Source organism: Talpa europaea (assembly GCF_964194135.1).
Source record: "Talpa europaea genome assembly, chromosome: 13".
NCBI lineage: Eukaryota > Metazoa > Chordata > Mammalia > Eulipotyphla > Talpidae > Talpa > Talpa europaea.
Genome location: NC_140080.1, coordinates 85,775,886 through 85,794,663, shown reverse-complemented (window position 1 = coordinate 85,794,663; position 18,778 = coordinate 85,775,886). Strand labels below are relative to the sequence as shown.

At 36.8% G+C, this 18,778-nt stretch overlaps 1 protein-coding gene across 10 annotated transcripts in view; it reads left to right on the top strand.

Moving 5' to 3' along the window:
• Nucleotides 1-18,778, top strand: part of TCF4 (transcription factor 4) — a gene marked incomplete at both ends in the record, with an annotated part of 338,835 nt that overhangs the window by 295,704 nt on the left and 24,353 nt on the right. For 7 of the 10 annotated variants that reach the window (XM_084252844.1, XM_084252847.1, XM_084252843.1 and 4 more), the window contains 5 exons: nucleotides 2,141-2,273; nucleotides 10,230-10,297; nucleotides 11,630-11,708; nucleotides 14,266-14,342; nucleotides 16,928-17,131. In XM_084252844.1, coding sequence (XP_084108970.1) covers nucleotides 2,141-2,273; nucleotides 10,230-10,297; nucleotides 11,630-11,708; nucleotides 14,266-14,342; nucleotides 16,928-17,131 — 561 coding nt within the window. The remainder of the gene's footprint in view (nucleotides 1-2,140; nucleotides 2,274-10,229; nucleotides 10,298-11,629; nucleotides 11,709-14,265; nucleotides 14,343-16,927; nucleotides 17,132-18,778) is intronic. The other 3 variants (XM_084252845.1, XM_084252848.1, XM_084252850.1) reach the window with 1 other exon arrangement.

Below are 18,778 nucleotides of genomic sequence, written 5' to 3'. Positions count from 1 at the left end.
TAAAATCTTTAGGATAATTGTCTAAATTCAGTATTAATCCTTTGTCAAATCCTGAATGATTGCCCATTGTACACAAAGTTAAAGGAATTTAAAAATTCTCCCACTGATGTGATCATCTTCCTGTCTCATTCTCTGATTATTATGTATCAATATTTTTTCATAATTGTTTTCCTCTTTTTTTTGATTTTTACATACTTGATTTATAAAGTTTTTCTATTGTACAGAAACTCAGCACAGATTTTGCCTGTGCAGAAATGAAATCAACTTTTTCTTTTTTCTCTCTCCAAATTCTGCTTCTGTTTCTCTCCCTTATTATAGACTTTTGCTCTCAAGCAGAAGTAGCTCTTCTAAGTTCAGTGTTCCATAGCTTATCCAGTCTTTCAGATTAACTGTACAGACTGGGTCCACTCTATCATTCTCTGGAGAATATTTTGTGCACTACTGGGGTATATTCTCTAAGTGGCAAGTAGAAATGAGTTAACAGGTGGCTAAGAATTTTTTTTATCAAGCAAAGAGGTCCATGTGATTTAAAGTTTTAAAGGCATTTTTTGGGTAAATGGAAAGGTGTAAGGGCATCATCTCAAATTTTTCACTGAATTCGACCTTTCAGTTGGATTATTTGGGGTGTGCAGAGATAATATTTTCAAAAGTATCCACCAAGTCCTCCTTGGCAGACACAGCTTCAAAATGCAAATTGATTTTCGAAACTGGTCAGTTGTCTCTCAAATGAATAGTATTTCAGTTCGCTGTTTATTGATACTAACTGGTACACCAGTTGTTCATTGAATATGTAGAATAATTAGTGTTCAGTATTCAATCACAAGTTGTGGTTTGAGAGATCTGAGTTCTATTTCCTCCCCTTAAGAGTTTATAGAATAGGTAGAAATGTACCCGAAAGAGAAAGCAAAGAAAGGCACCATCAAATTCTCAGAAGAATGTCAGCACATTATGGATTCAAAGATAAGCGATACTGGAAAAGTTGGAAGTGGGAAAGAATCCTCAAGGAAGAAGAAAAACCCAAGATAGTCCTCACGAAATAAATAGGGAAACACAAAGAAAACAGGATTTCACTCCTTGTAAATAAATGTTTGCACTATAAGCACCCCTGACTCTCAGAATCATATTCAGTCTCTAATTTTAACCAGTCTCCAATAATGATATACTGAAGATCCATAACCCACCCATTAATGTACTACATATATGGAAAATATGTATTTTTACTTGTCTGTAACACACGTAGATGGTTGAGTAACTTTTAAGCTACCTTTTATCTTGAAAAGGAAAATTACTCAGTGTCTTTTTGTCAATAACGATGTCCCTGTTACTTATCTACTCATTCTTCTGCCTGTGGATGTTTAGCAACTCCTTTGCCACTTAATAGACTTTGTGATATGGCCCAAGAAAAGCAATTTATTTGAACAACTAGTATAATAATTGAATTCAAAGACGAACCTTAAACAAATGATTTGTAAAGATTACCTTCTTTCTCCCTGGTCAGCTCTATGGTGGATTGCTAATGGCAGACATGTAAAGAAAGCACTGAAATCAAATAATCATTCTCGGTTCATTTTGCTCCCATTAAATTCAATAAAATCATTGATTTAAGGCTTTACATATTGATGTCTTAGGGAAATATTTAATCATTACTGCTTTTAAATTTCTCATTTAACATTTTGTCCTTGCTGGAGTTCAGAAAGATGGTCCAATTTTGAAAATGATTAGAGACAGGTTACTCTGCCATTTAGTGTCCAGAAGGTTGGGATGAATATGATATAAACTGCATGGGTCAAGTGTTAATTTCATTCATTACATCCTTTCTTGATCATTAATCCATACCAAAAAAATTTATATATATATATATATATATATATATATATATATATATTAACCACGGTTCTTTATGTTAATGAGATCTTGGAGACGTTTGTAAGCAGTAATTTTTAGATTTAGTGACAACTGTGTTTTTTTTCTGTTTTATTATTTTAAAAATGAAAGTTGTCCGATCCAAACAAAATATATTCTTGGATATTTTGAAATTCTAGAGACTGTCTCCATTGCAAAATGCAGAGTTCTGAAAGAAAGCAATCCACTAAATATCTCATGATTGAACATGGCCTCCTTTTTCTGCTTCTTGCTACAGAGCTATCCATCACACTCCTCAGCAGACATCAATTCAAGTCTTCCTCCAATGTCCACTTTCCACCGTAGTGGTACAAACCATTACAGCACCTCTTCCTGTACGCCTCCTGCCAACGGGACAGACAATATAATGGGTGAGTCACGGAAATGCCGATTCTGATACCGACAATCACTGTCACAGTTTAATAATGAAAGACTTCTTTTTTAACCTCATAATTGAGCAGTAATCAGACCATGAATATTTGTCACATAACTGAGTGAACAAACAAATGAACCCTACAGAAATAATCATTGGCTTCACCATAATCACTTGTTGTCACCAGAAACAAATTTGGCTATTCTGTCCATGGTGAATCATTAGATTGAATAAGGGTTTAAGTAGTCTAGAACTTTCTTGCTTCTCATACTCTCAAACAATAAAAAAATGAATTTCTATAAGACAACCCACTGCAGACTAATGAGATAGGGAATATAATAGCTTTAACTAGTAGTTATTGACCACTTCCCAAATTCTAATTTCAGTGCTAATTTGTTAACCGTGACACACCACTGTCTTCCAAGGACTAGTTCATGTGAAATTCACAGATGACACTTAATCACTAGCTGAGCTTCACCTTCTGGAGACTGCAACATTTGGGGTCCTTCAGAGGGGAGGAAGTATTTGCTCACTCATGGGGTGGTGGTGGGGAGAAGCCTGAGCATTATGGACCAGAAGTTATTTGCTGCTTCTTCTCAAGCAGATTTATAACAATTTAAGGTCCACAAAGAATCCTGCTGCCAAGTAACTGAGAGGCATCCTCTTGTTTTTCATGCTCTCCACTGTGGTCCTCTCCCGAGGGGAGAGGCCTTGCCCCCAGCCCCCTCCCTCATTCTCCCTTTGAGCTGAGAGTTAGGCAGTTTGTCCTGCTGCCCCTAGAGAAAAGAGTTCTGCTTAAAGGAAGGCAGCCCGCTGCTTTGGGATCCAGCTTGAGCAGCTTTGCCATTCAGATGAGCAGCGTACCCAGTGCGCAGGGACCCCAAACTCCAATGGCCACCCCCTACTCTACTTTCCAGCTCAAGCCCACAGCTTGCTGGGCCTCAGGGTCACTTCCAGTGGGTCACTGATGAGAACATTCACTGTATGTTTTAGAGAGGGGAGGTGCGCCAGAAGACTCCTGCTGCATGTTCTCCTTAGCTCTTTGCAGTTTTGTTTTGTTTTTTCCATTTTCGTAGTATATAGAACCTTGGGAAATGGTGTGAATCACTTATGTGGGAGAGTTTTTGATGAAAGAGAAGAGATCTGTTTAGAAATGTTGCAAATATAATTCTGCCTAAATAATACTCTCTCTGCTTATTTAATAATATATTTCACACTTGAGATGAGCCATCTAGTAGCCCAGTGCCATCATGTCTCACCAAGAAGCAAATTTAGGAGAGAGCTTCCATTTTTGTAACTCTTCATAACAAAGCTTCAACAACTGTGTTGCATCAGTTTGACCTTGGAGAGCTATGGGCAAAGGTCACATGGGGAAGTTTTGTTAGCTATCAATGCAGTTTTGGCAGAATTGAAAAACAAGAAGAAAGAAAGAAGTGCAGAACTGAAAGAGTGAGAAAAGCATATTTCACTTCAATGTGGTTTAACAAATGGAAAGCCCCTTTCTGCAGTCATGAGGTCTGGTTATAAAGAAGGATGGCCTGCCATTCATCCTTTAACAGGACAGATTTCCTGTCTACTTGTGGTTTGAGTAATTTTCTTTTTTTAGGAAGGTAGAAAGGTGGAGCCAAAGCTTGAGTTGAGGAAAACATGCATAGACTTAGTTTGAAAAAAAGTTTTGTTCATGGATTTGAAAAACAGTCTTCCTGGGACAGAGGCATGAGGACTTGGGAAGAGAGAAAGATTATAAGATGTTATAATTGCCATCCCTAGACTGTAGCCCATGCAGCCTGAGTCTGAGTGGACATGAAATGTGATTTATTTAAGCTGGTCATTAGCTTAGATAAACAGGAGAAGGTCTACTTGCCTTTATTTGGCCTGGATGGGGTGGAGCATAAGGTGACTTTACTTTATTAATTGTTACAGGTGGGCTTAACTGATAAGGCCCAGAGAGCACTAGTGAAGTGTAAGGAGGGGTCTAGACAGTAATAAAGGGGCTATGGTTTTAAAGAGAAAATGGATGAGATTTTTGCAACCCCAAAAAGGACTTTTTTAAAACAACTTTTTTGTGTAAGTTATTCCATAATCATGGCTGTACTTGTCAAAATCTACGAGCAGAATATGAGAAAGCTTTATAATTATTTCAAGCAATAAGTAACCATAATAACTCAGCTTTTTGGAGGGTCAGAACTTTATCAACTTACATCAATACTGTTATAACTTTAGGACCATTCTAGCAGAAAACTTTCTATAATGCCGCCCCTTAAAAGAATATGTCCTCCAGTTCCTTATATTACAATGCAGAGGAAAGTTCAAGTGTGATAATGAGACTTAGCGTTGCGTGATGGCCAAGTGGCTTACATTTCTTTGCACTTTAATTCTCTCAGACTTTGGTTTGACTTTCAGAGTGAGGTAGAAGTCAGGGATGGCAGCATGTCTGTATAACAAGAAGAGAAGATTTCTCTTCTGATGTTAGTGATACTTCCCTAACAAACAGTATGGATTAATAGGAGACATCTGTAGACTTTGAAAATATTTGGCATAAACTCACTCATTCTGAAATGCAGGAAATAAAGAAATATTACATTGCCTGTATCTCAAAGAACAAACAGAGCTAATTAAATAATTGGTAAATAGGGAACACATAGCCTGACACATGTTTGAGATTACACACATGATTCTGTAGAAAACGACTGTAAGCAATACTAATGCTGTAAGAATGGGCTCAAGCACTAACACATGGACATCACATTTTTCATTTTTTAAGTTTTCTTGGTGAAAAGTTGCAAGGCAGTGCAGTCTTTTCATAAATGGTGTTGATATCTTAGGAAGCTGCTTTTTCACTTCAGAAGAAAATTTTTGCCTCATCTCTCAGTTTCACATCATAGCATGTCTTCCTGGGAGTTAGTGATTGTGCTGAACTGATCATAGAACAGCATGTGGAGTGAGACGTAAGCTCTAGAACCATCAAAAGGTAACCTCTCTGGAGCCCCCTTCCTTCCTGGATCTCTGCTCCACTTCTCAAAGATGAGAGGTGCTCAAGGAGGCCTGGGGTGGCTCATGTTTGATTTGGAGGAGTGGCCATATTTTCTTGTTGCATTTTCTTTGGCTCATTAGTGCCCGATAGTATTTTTTGAGAAACCCCTAGGAAAAATAAAACTTATTTAGGTTCTTTTTTAATGACTGGATTTTTTAAAATTACACACTCATGCATGGGATTTTGAGAGTGTAAAAGGTTTTACTTGTGGCATATAGTCCATTACTGTTTTCCAAAACCTTGCCAGAGAACTGAAGATTACATAAGGTAGTTCTGAACTAGAAGGTTTATAAAACACTGTGGAGTTATTTATATATTATATGTAATATACAATCATATAATATATAATTGCATATATATGTATGTAAATAAAATGCATGGGACCCAGGATTCATATTAGTTCAACTAATGTGGTGCACCGTTAATGAAAGCAGTTAAATTCAGGACCTATGGGAATATTAGCATCAGGTCCCTTCAACTTTATTCCTAAAACCTCTGGTGCTATGTTGCTGGGTGTATCTCAGAAGTCCATGTGCGCTTGCACACAGAGGAGGAAGTATACTAGTTACTAGTACTGCAGAAGACAAAGGGTCTAGAGGACAGTAGCCATACACAGTTTGCTATCTGCATATTTCCCTCCAACCTGCAATACCCAATAACCTTTTCTCATCAATAGCCTTTTCTAATCTAAGGGCTGAGGACCACCTACCATATCCCCGTCTCCCGAGACTGCTCAAGGAGAGTGCCCACTTCTCCATTGGGAGATACCATTTGTATAAATTCCCAGGGTGAACTCCTTGTGGTTTGGAGCTCCAACACCCTCCCTTCCTCTCAGAGTCTGGGAATCTAACAACACTCAACGAGCATAATGGTTATAATAACTAGTATTGTTTTATTGGTCTTAAACCGGCTTGCTTTCTAATGCATGGTATTTCCCATGTTTTTCAACCTCAAACCAAGCAGCGTTGAAGGACTAGACTACCCAGATTGATTTAATACAACATATGCTAAAGATTACCCTGGAATATCTATCTGGTTCATGAATTAATCTGGCTTACAACTTTCACTTCTAATGACATGTTTGTATGACATGATGCATTTTAGTATGTGGCTTTTCTAGTAGAAACATTATGTCCATTTCCCCTTGAGGACTTGGTTTCACAGTAATTTTATTATTAGAGTAGTCACATAATATTCACTTTGTCTTCTGCAGGAATCATGAGCTTTCAAATACAGTTGGGAGATGAACAAGCACTGAGCATAACAGTAACATGAATTTCATCCAGCAATGTCATGGCATCTTAGTTACAAAGACCACCAGTAGAGAATGACACACTAGCTTGATTTAAGTCTTTGTCCATTTCCTGCACATGGTCATAGGGACCACCTTTCCCCCTGAGTTCCTAGGAATCCCTCCTGTTAAAAATTAGTGCATGGTAGCAAAGAATTGAGTTTTTATTCTAAAACTGTACATAGTCACAGTGCTAGAAATGCTTTCTTTTTTCCTCTTTATAGACAAGTCTGTGGCATGGTTATGCTGCTTCTCATAGTTTGATAAACATGAGGGGTCACTTGGATGCAGTTCAGGAGAACCTAAATTTTAAAGCAGTCATCTTCTTTCAGGAAAACACACTATGAATTGCTCCTTTCATATCTGCATGATGTCCCCAGTCTGAGGTCATGGGTATGCAATAAAGGGGTAATACAATTACTGAATTCTGATCTTTCAGTAGTGGGTCCCCAGGCTCCACCCCTCCGGGTGTTTTGATTAGGGAGTGTTCTATTGGGAATTGCTATTTCCCCAAAGCTGAGATTCAGAGCGAGGGTGGTCTGTTCACCATGTGGTGGAGATACTAGCCCTTCTCTCTGCCCCACCTAGTCAGCAGCCAGCAGCGGCGCCTGTGTCCAAGCCCTCTGAACAAGGCTTGTGAGGCTGGCAGAGTCAAATCCTCCTACAAAATTACAGTTCCTCTTAATAACTACTCATCTTTCATTAATATTGATATTACAGCACTTGCTGGAGACTGTTTTTTTTTTTTTCTCTTGAACTAGAGAAATTGATGAGGACCAAAATACCTTAAGCAATCAATCCAGCCTTGATCACGTAGGGGCAAGCATTTCCATCTTTTATTTCTGTTTGTGTACATTTTGGTAATTTTTAATATGAGCTGACAAAAATTTGAGCCTGGATTAGTAGTAAAGGTCTGTTACATCAAAGTCAAAAGGGGATTGGTTGAGCACTAAGTGTGTTTTTGCTTATTTGACCCCTTTCTCGATATAAAAGAAGTTATGCCATTGGAGAATTAAAAATAGGCTTTCTGATTATTTATGTCTTTTGACTTATCACTCATAGAAATAAAAAAAGAAATCTTTTTTAAAAAGAAGTATCCACATAGCTTAAAATGTTTAGGGGCTCTTGAAAATGTGTCTTCTCCAAGGTTTCCTGGAACAGAACAAAAGGCATTCCAAGTGAAAGGGCAAACAGGCCCCAATAAACTGCTTTGAAATTTAAGCCCTTGGGTTTGGTTCTCCAGCTGCTGCAAGGTAGAGTGGCTTCATGTTAAAAAATAGTCTGTTCTTATCAGTGGTTTCCATGAGCAGCCTTTGTAGTTTTCTGAAACATTTTCATGACAACATGGGATAAGGAGCTGATTCTATTTTTTATTCTACTTCCTGAGTTTTAATATCTCCTTCTATAAATAGACCCTAACAGAAAGTTTAGTTAGAAAGGTGTATGTAGTATAAAAATAATCATGATCATGTCTTACGTCTTCTAAAGTGTTGATTATGTGCTAAATTAATTTACTTTGTAAACAAGTCCTAAAATATTTTTATTGATTTTCAATTGTTTCTGTTGGATTTCATAGAAATATATATATATATATTTTTAAAATGTATCACCCTCCTTTTAAAGGTGCTCAAAGGAAGAAGTTATCTTTCGAGTTTTCATTTCATGAAGATCTGTTTTTGTAACCAAGAAAATATCAAAAATCATTTTGACTGATAAATCTTATTTTAGGTATATGTGATGATGTTACTTCTAGGGAAAACAAATGTATATAGTTGTCCCAAACACCATGGTATATATTATATACTGAGAAAATGTCAGTAATCTCTGTTTTCAAAGTCTTTGTTTTCTCTTTAGAATTGTCTTATCGTCTTTATAGAATTGCAGAAATTTTCATTTTCATATCAGATACAATTTCAGATACCCCTTATCTTATACCAAGTATTTTTAATAATATGGGTGAGTTCCTCCCACTCACTGAATTGTATATCATCAGATCCTCATTTCAAAAAATTTGCGTAGACATATAATCTTTTATAACTAATGCTTTTTAGTATTATGAATTTGTAACGTGAAGAATAAGGCTGGTTGGTTTTTTTTTTATTTTTTGTTTTTTTCTTTTTTTGCCAGAAAGGTTATTGTGGTTTTTTTCTTTTACTCACATACCATTATCTTTCAGTTTCATAATTAACAAATGAATAAGCGGTTGGGTTTTGTTGACCAAATAATAAATCACACATCAAAAGATTATCTTACTGACTTACCCAGTGTGTAAATATAGAAAAATAGCAAGCATGATTTAAGTATGCTAAGCAGAGATCAGGTGAATGAAATTATATCCTTGAGAAGCAGAGAATTTGACCCCTTGAGATACGACCCCTCTGCTCCATTTTACAGATCCGGAAGCAAAGATGATACGGTTGCCTGTGCGGTGAAGGACAGGGCAGGGAACTTTTTAAAAATTATATGAGTGTGCTGTGATGTTTGGCTCGGATTAATCAGTTAATTTAAGATTTCCTTTTCTTAGTTCACAAAACAGTGAAAAACATCTTCTGGAATTTAACAGGTTTTCTTTAAACACGATGTCCACTTGCTAATGTTGAAGTCTTAATAGACTAACATTCCAGGTATTCTAGGTGTTGTATTAATACTCAGTGTTATATTAATACAACTATTAATACTGAGAATCTCAAAACACTGACTGTATTATCTTAAAAGGTAAATTGCCCTTAAAAATATTTGTTAGGGCCTCCCCTGCTGGCGCAGCAGTTGAGCGCTGGGTTGCGAGGCTGCCCACAGCCTCTGTAGCGCCAGTTCGATCCCCGGCCACCAGCGAGGGTCCCACCAAAAAAAGAAAAGTGTTAAATTGAGTTGGTTTTGAATTATAGACTAGAATCTGCGTCTTTACTAAAACAGTGCTCATTGTCTATTTTGTAGATAAAATTATCAATATTTAAGATAATAGAGATAGCATCATGAATATGTAGACTTAGTTTATCTCTGGAATCTGAGGCTTTTGGTAACATAACAATTCAAAAAATTTTATAATATGAACACAGACTTAAATATGTGGAGAATAGATGCTATTTAAAATAATATTTTTTTTTTCTCTCCAAGGAAGACAGAACTGTTTCAGATTTCTTATTTTGTTCTGTTTATTATGGGACTCTTGAGAGAATCATCGTATTTTGCTATGTTAACTTTTTTTTTTTTAATTTGAAAGCAGGTGTAAATTATTTGTGACGATAATCCAATTATCTACATTAAATATAAAGAAAAATAAAACTTGTGAACTTCAGAGACCCGTACATACTGCACACTTAGCCGTGAGCTTCATGTACTCACTTGCTGGTACCTACTACTGGCTACTCATAAGCAACAAGGAGGAAAGTTATAGCAACAAAAGCACTATATCTTTAAACCAAGGTGTCAGGTTTATATTTTATCTGTAAAAAATGTAACATGAATATATTTGACATCTACCTCAGCAAACAAATTAATGCTAATTAAAGATTAATGTGTTGTAATTAGCATTAAAAATGCAATTAAATTGTGAGTAAATGGACCAGGAATAGAAAATTGTTAGACGTCTCACTGCCTGGTTTTTCATATTCTGCCTTTTGTTTTTGCAGCAAATAGAGGAAGCGGGGCAGCAGGCAGCTCCCAGACTGGAGATGCTCTGGGGAAAGCACTTGCTTCGGTGAGGAAATATTGACTTTGGACTTCTCGTGTGCCATTGTAGAGGGGTGAACTTTAATCAGAAGTGGACGTTTGGAATTTTAGAAAATGAATGGCAAATAGCTTTGATTTTTGGAAATGCTAGCTCTCTTGCATAATGATCACTGGAAAATAAGGAGAGAGCTCCGAAGCTTCCAGTGTGTGGCTGGCATCTTCCATCTTGTCCCTTCACAGAGGTGCTAAGGAGTGCACAGTTAGGGATTTGTGAATATTCTTCAGAACCTGTAGGTGATATTTTGCTTCTTTCCTAAAGTAACATGGAGGCTCACTGACCAGCTAAGACTGACTCTGTAGGGAGCAGTTCTAAAGCACTTTGGAGAAGGTGTTTGAAAGAAAAGATGACAATCACTAAGGCCCACGTGAAGTCCTCACTTAAGTGGCACTTGGGGACTCAGCTTCTCTGCTCTGCCCAGAAGCTAGAACGGAACACATTGTCCCAGTCACTCAGCTTATTTATCTGAGGGAAGAATATCTGATATTTTCTTCAGAAACTAAGCATTTCACTTGCAAATATCAGTGGAGATGTATTGCTTTAACATTATGTCTCTTTGGTTGGTTGTCCTTACTATTATGAGTAGAAAATAAGTTTATGTTAGTACTATGACCTAAGTAAAAGATTCCATTTAATCCGTGCATTCTTATGCCTTGGAATCAAATTCCTTAATCTTAGTAAAGAAGGAATTGCACAAAAATTGGAGAGATGATACTATTTGGACTCTTACTGCAGATGAGGACTGGGAGGTTTGGAGTATCTTACCCTTGGCCACACAGCCGTGGAAGGGAAAGGATTAGAGTTAAGTCAGCTGGCCCCCATCCTGTTCCTTTCTTACTCCTTAGATGACTTCCGTGATTCTTCTTTTGAAGAATTAAAATAATTGTTATACAATACAAAACACAACACAACAAAACAAAAACAAACAGACAACTTTAAACCGGAGACATCCTGCAGGGGAGGGGAAGAAAGGTGTTAGAAGGAGGGAGTGAGGCGCACAGGGGACTGTTGGTGATGGTGTGCTGGTGCATTGGTGGTCAAAATTCTAAGAGGACTACACCTGAGAAGAGAAAGCAAACATTGTTTAAAAATGAATAATGGTGTAAAATATATATAAATAAAAAAGGAACAAGAATAAAAAAAATAAATTGTCATATCTTTGACTTTAGAATATTGGTACTATAGTTTGTTAAATGTGCTTTGTAACTTGTAGTTTTTAATAAATTGCTTTCACACTTTGTTGATTGTGTATTCCTAATGAATGAGGGTTTGTTTTTTTTTTTCTCTCCCCACTGTTTCAAGATCTATTCTCCAGATCACACTAACAACAGCTTTTCATCAAACCCTTCGACTCCCGTTGGCTCGCCTCCTTCTCTCTCAGGTACTGCACTTTCCATCTTATTTCGTGGTAGCAGTTTATAAAAATGACTCCCCCCCTCCCCATATACTTTTGCTCTAGTTGCTAGAAAATCACTCCCTTGACAATCTCAAAACAAAAACCTATACAGACAAATAGACAGAAGTGGGAGAAACAGATTGACATGAGAAGACAGTTATTTACATGCAAAACTTCTCTTCAAAATTACATGTTTTTAGACAGTATAGGCATAGTGAAACTTATTTCTTTAGCTTTTCTTAGCTCCATAGACGATATTTAGCAATTCTATATATTCCAGTAAACTATCAATGAAAACTCCATTTAACAAAGTGATGACTATAAATATAGAAGAGATAGGCATCAAATATAGACTATTTCAGAAGGGTCATTTCCTACCAAAACTTTATAATTTCTAAATCCCCCCTTAAAATCTATACCATTAGAATGTTTGAGGAAAGTTACAATTTTGTAAATAAATTGTGATGTAATTGTGGATTTAAAGAGGCTGTTTGCTTTTAAAAATATATAACAAATGGACTTGACCCATGGCTTCAAAGAGTTTAAGTTGTTGAATTATGTTAGTAAAACACTTCGCTTGTCAGAGGTCCATTTAAGAAGCTTGTTGTCCTTCACTCAGTCTACATGCTTCCAGAAGGTTCTGCCTGGTACATGTCTCTGCATGTTGGACAGATAATAGGTCACTTCTAAAAGAAAATTAAGTGACATTCTGTACCTGATGATGAAACTTGACCTACCGTAACTTATAATGGAATCCCTTGCTTAAATGTTGCCTCTTCTAACGCTGTGTCATCCCCTGTATGCAGCACCGACATGCCCCATTATAAACCAGCTTCCCTAGTAGAGAACTGAAGAGCTCAGTGTCTCCCACAGAACTTTCTGGGGTGATGCCCATGAGATTTAATATCTAATATCTAGCCTTTTCCAAGTGTCCATCAACGTGGAGTTGGGTGAGGCGGGGCACAGAACGGAGTTAGAAATAGCTGGGTCTTGAAGTTCATATGTCCAGCAGAACAAAGTCAAAATTGGGAAGGAATAGAGGTGCTAGTCAGAGCATAATGGAATAGCAACGCGCATCCATGAAGAGATGGAAAGTAAAGTTTTGAATTATTACACATGTCTGGTTCACTACCTTATTATTAGACTCTGGGAAGTGATCACAGTGTCCATGTTCAGAGCAGAGAAGAATTGAGACGACATCTAGCCCAGGGACGCAAGTGATAAGGGAATCTGAGTAGGGAGAGTGCCAAGATATCCATTTCAAACAAAGCAGCTCTAATTTCATCTCATTTATAATCTGGAGGAAAAAAATACGTGGTTTAACAAAGTTGGAGAACAAGTCTTTCAGTCTTAGGCTGTGATTATACAGATCAGCGTACAAAGGCCCAGGAAGGTGACATGACTGTTGAGTTTATACCAGTAGCAGTGCCAGAGCTCACATGAGAATGGGCGCCCACTTTCTGCCTCTCCACTGCTAGGTTAATGATGGGAGGAGAAAGTTGGGATGAAAAAATCATTCCAGAAAATGCCACAAATACCCTAAATATGAGCAGCATCTTCTAGATAAAAGCTAGAAACAAGGGCACTTTGGGGTCCTGTTAATGCATCAAGGAAGACCACATGTCAGGAAAAAGTAACTGCATGAAGAGGTAAATACGAGGACAGATTGCTGTGTTCACACTGATGGCTCTGTCTAGCTTCTGTCACAAAAAAGTAACTGAACTAAATACCCTAATACCATTTAGTATAAAAAGACACACACCTGTATATCCAGGTCAACAGGAAGAATCGATTTTTAAAATGCTAACAGTGTCAGGACCAGTAAGATTCTTATACATATTAATTTTTTTCCTGTCTTAAATTGTTTATTTTCTGTTTTGTACAGGGTGTGTATTATTTTCAGTGTGCAAGTTGTTTTTATTTTGTAGGTTAAACATGCGATATTTATTATTGTGGGAATCTTTCATTACCTTTAAGTTTAGTGGATCATACAAAAGTTCCTTCCTTCAGAAGAAACTACTTACTTATTACTTTTGTGACACTGAGTTTTTAACATTCTGATTTAGTGGATCACTGCTAACTAATCTTATTCCCATATAAAAGCTTCTGAAACCTAATCCCTTCTTAAGGATCATTTTTAAAGCAAGTAGCAGAGCTGGTTTTTATTGGTGAGAGAACTCTGATTTAACAAACTGGCCTGCCTTGAAGTTCTAACAAAAGCCTTCCTCTGCACTCTTAAATGTAGCTTCTCTATATAGTGATAATTTCCTTCAACTAAGCTTCTCTATCTGGAATTCAGAATCAACCAAACGTTCCCTTTTCGGAGGAAGCCTGAGAGAATCTGAGTCTTTGTAGAGTTCACATATTTCACATTTAAAATGTTTTCCCTGCCCCAAAATTCTTATGGGGAAATTTACATGGATATACCTTATTGTTTAAATGAAAATCAGCATTGCTACTTAAAAAAGAATTGCTTAAAATGCTAGTGAGATTATTTTTAAGATTATATAGATCTCATTTTAATCCTCATGTTTAATATCAGCAGGCACAGCTGTTTGGTCTAGGAATGGAGGACAGGCCTCATCATCCCCTAACTATGAAGGACCTTTACACTCCTTGGTAAGTCTCGTTGGCTAATCTCTCACCATTTTTCAGACCCTACTCTTTCGTGTCTGCTTCATTGTCTAAGGTTCTTACTTTGAGTAATAGGAACATTTCCACTGGCATTAAGCGCAGTTTGATTAGAGCTATAGTTATTAGACTGCTTGTTCCTGTGTGTAGATTGTAATCCAGATACTACCACAGTGTTGACCCCAGGGTTCTAAATATCCAGAGCCAGATAAGATATTAGAAATCCTAAGAGGATAATGACCTTCTCCCCATCTTTTGGGAAAACCCTTATCAATGATAAAATCACTTTCCTGATAAAGAGTTGGAGTTTCAGCCAAGCTTCATAGTTGGAACATTTGAAGGGTCTTTAGACCTTTGCATTGTTTTCCAGAATAACAGGTTTATGGGCGTTTTCCTCTTGACCTCAGAATAAGAAGCCCATTTCTTCAGTCACTTTGGTTCCCATAGAAATCTAGTAGTATCACTAAATGTCTGTTCTTCCAGTTAAGAATACATGAACATTTCTATGGGTGTAATTAACATTATAAATATTCACATGGTGAGTCACTGTCTAACACGCTGGTCTTTTCCACTTGTGGTTGATGGGGCTGGAAATATGAAGGACGTGAACCGTGCTGCTCTATGCGATAGTTGGTTAGTACAGGAATCAAGTGAAGAGGGAGCAACAAGGAGCTCACACTCCTTCAGAATTGAGTGCCCCTTCTTTCCTCTATGTTTTGAGATGGAAAATGGAAGAAAGCATAGATTTATCTTAATAAATTAATGCTTTGCTGTCAGTGTTTTAAGGTTTCCTGTCTTTCTTTTGGTTTACTATTTAAATTAAGGAAAATCTAAAATCGAATATACAAAGTTGTGTTTCCCCCTTCATTCTGCTCTTCTTTGCTGTACATTTTAGCCAATAAAGCTAACGCACCACCTACCTGGCACAATTAAGCTGACATCAAATAACCCATAGTTGTTTTAAATGTTTACCTAAGTTATTCTCTGGAACCCAGTATCAAAACGGGGTTTTGTCTAACTCTAGAACTTGAAAGACTAGGTTCGTTGTTGTGGACTACAATTTCAGTTCTCTTTGAATTCTTAACCCCAAGAGAGGATTCTCAATGGCCTCTACCAGGAAGCGGTGATTCAGAAAGGGTGACGGGCATGTATATTATTTCTTTTTGTGTTTACATTTGCACTTGATGTAAGAGCCTGTATCATCATTCCCTTTTGGATAAATTAAACTCAAAGATGTTTAGTAACTTTTTCACCATCACATAAGTAGCAGCACTAGAACTAACAGCAAAGCCTACCAAATCAGAATGCTCTGTACCAGAGACTAACTATATTAGACACACATTCTTTCTGTCAGTGTAGAATAATTAGGAATTGTTTTTCTCATACAGTAGAGCTGGTACATCTGTTTGCACAAGCCATTGGAAATCAAAGTGGATTGTAGCACGATAGAGTACAAAGAGGTCCTAGATTTGAAGTCAAAAGATTCCAACACTGACTTTACCATTTCCTGGCAGTGTGGCACTGAGGATTAATTTACTTAATTTCTTTGAGCCTTATTTGCAAATCCATGTGAAAGGGATAATAATGTCTTCCTGCTTGCCTTACACACGTAGAATGAGGATCTAGTGGTATATTTTAAAATGCATGTTGCTCTGCAACATGCAGCTTTGATCATTATGGCTCACACTGAAAAAAAAAGAATACACATGTACATATCATTTGTCCTCACCCAAAATTACAGTGTTTGCTTTATCTAGTTGCAGAAAACTAAGATCCTAATGCTAGGATAAAAAGAAAGGTCTGTTGATTTTTAATTGTGTAAGTATGTGAATTCTAACCATAGTGGGGTCTTTGAAATCAATTAAAAGCCCCCACTAAACAATTAATCCAAATCTTTGTGATTTTTCAGTTTTGAAATCTTACACCACTATGGTTGACAGAACTTTTCTTTGTATTAGCCCTACTCCTCCCTACACACACACACACACACACACACACACACACACATACACACACACGGGTGATACTAGATAGATAAGAAGAAACACAGGTAAAAGATTGACATTACTCCAGAATTACAATGTGTGCAACTATTTGTCCCAGATTTGATATTTTGCACTGTATTATATGACACAGACAAGACCAGAGAAGTGTGAGTCTTCAAGAAGATAATTTAATTGATCATCTTCCTATTGTTAATTTTTTGAAATCTTTAACCCAAAGCCTGCCAAAATTTCTTAAATTCAGTGAATAATTTTCTAATGTAAATAGAAATTTTCTTTAAGCTAATGCAATATATCATAGCATATGTACATTATGATGCCCTAGAAGGATTACTAAATTTATTTTGTTCATAAAAAAAGAACTCTATAATTAAAGCATTAGCATTCTTCACCAGTTTCCTAGGAAGGACACTATTTTTATTATAGTTTTAAGGAAATAAACTTTATTGGAAGCATATATATATATATCCAGAAAGCCAGTGTGAAATTTATATCAACTCAAGTTTTACTATATAATCGCTGCCCATATTTCAAACTAAATCAAATTTCACATCATTTATTAACCCACAGCAAAGCCGAATTGAAGATCGTTTAGAAAGACTGGATGATGCTATTCATGTTCTCCGGAATCATGCAGTGGGCCCTTCCACGGCTATGCCTGGTGGCCATGGGGACATGCATGGAATCATTGGACCTTCTCATAATGGAGCGATGGGTGGTCTGGGCTCAGGGTATGGAACCGGTCTTCTTTCTGCCAACAGACACTCGCTCATGGTAAGTGATGAAATTTGCAGGCTACTTTATCATAGAGAATTAGGATTTCAAGTATAAATAGTACTGCTGATACCGGTTTTCTTTTTTAGACAGCTTTATTGAGATATAACTCAGTTAACATGTAATTCAGCCATTTAAAGTGTGCAATTCAATGTGTTTTATTCACATTGCATTTTCAAAGGGTTGTGCAACCATCAGCACAGCAAAGAAGAAAATAAATCCCATACACATGAAGAGTCACTCTCCATTCCTCTCTCCCCCAGCTCCTGGCAACCATTAATCTACTTTTTATCTCTGTAGATTTGCCTATTCTGGAGAATTCTTGTAAATGGAATCATATCCCATGGGGTGGTCTTTTCTCACTGGCTTCCTTTCACTTAGCATGTTTTTCAGGTTTTTACATGTTCTATCACATATCAGAAGGCCATGCATTCTTGTTGCCAGATAATATTCCATTTTATGGATGTACATTGTATATATCCTTTCACCAGGTGGTGACTATTTGGGTTTTATCCGTTCTCTGCCTGTTTTGAATAATGCTCCTGTGAACACTCATGGACAAGTCTTTGTGTGGACACAGTTTCATTTTCACTTAAGATCTCCCTGGAAGTGAATTTCAGGGTTGTCGCGGGTGTTTTAGACTCTTCATCTTGGTATCATTGGCTCAACTTATGCTCATGTTACATTGCTGGCATTTCAGATATGAATAGGGTGAAATATCTTTTTGTTAAAGAAGCCAAGTGTGTTTTTTGAAACGGAGTATAGGAGGAATAACTAGATGGTGTGTTTCCCCATCTAAATATCTGGTGTGAGACTGTTACTTTAGTATCCAAATTACGTAGTTTTACTACAACCTGGTTTTTATTTGAATATTTAAGAATTATCCATGTAACAAGTGGATTTTTTTTTTTTTTTTGGTCATTACTTTTGAAAAGGACTTAGAGTGCATCCTTTTTAGGGTGGGGGATGGGATGATTATAAAGATTCAGCGATTCAGAGACTTCCCAACAAAATACTAAGTGATGGCAATAGGGTGACCAAATTGGAGGAAGATTTAAGTTTTCTAGTAATTTTGTGTAAATCTGCTCCTTTCAAATGCCTACCTGGTCAGCCAACACCTTACTGGCCTGTTTGCTCTTAAAAAGTCACTTGGTTGAAGGTCTATTTCCATTGCCACTATAATGTCTCTTGCAGATGATTCCAAAAAGAGAATGTAAAGTAAGTACAAGTCATTCTGAGGCTCTGTACATTCTTGCTCAATAGTATTTTCTTGCCCTTCTTTGAAATTCTTTTAATAAAAGACCAAGATTAAGAGTACCAACCTGAATGGTATATTATTGAAACCTGCAACCAATTTGAAACCAAAAATACTGGTTTATAAATAGAAGCAGTGAACTCACTTCTAAAATGTGGAAAGATATTTTTGAATGCCAAAGCTAGATCTTTTTTTTTTTTCCTTTGACCTCTACCCTAAAAATTCATCATTGAATGAACATTGTTTGTCTATTCATGGCAGTTGTTAAGAGTTTACAAAAGGAAAATCTAGATTTTAATTTAGCTTGGCCTCAGGTAATGTGTTAAATACACTTGGGATGCATATAATATGAGATTTTAGTTTGTACAGCTCTTTTTTTTTAAACTACAATG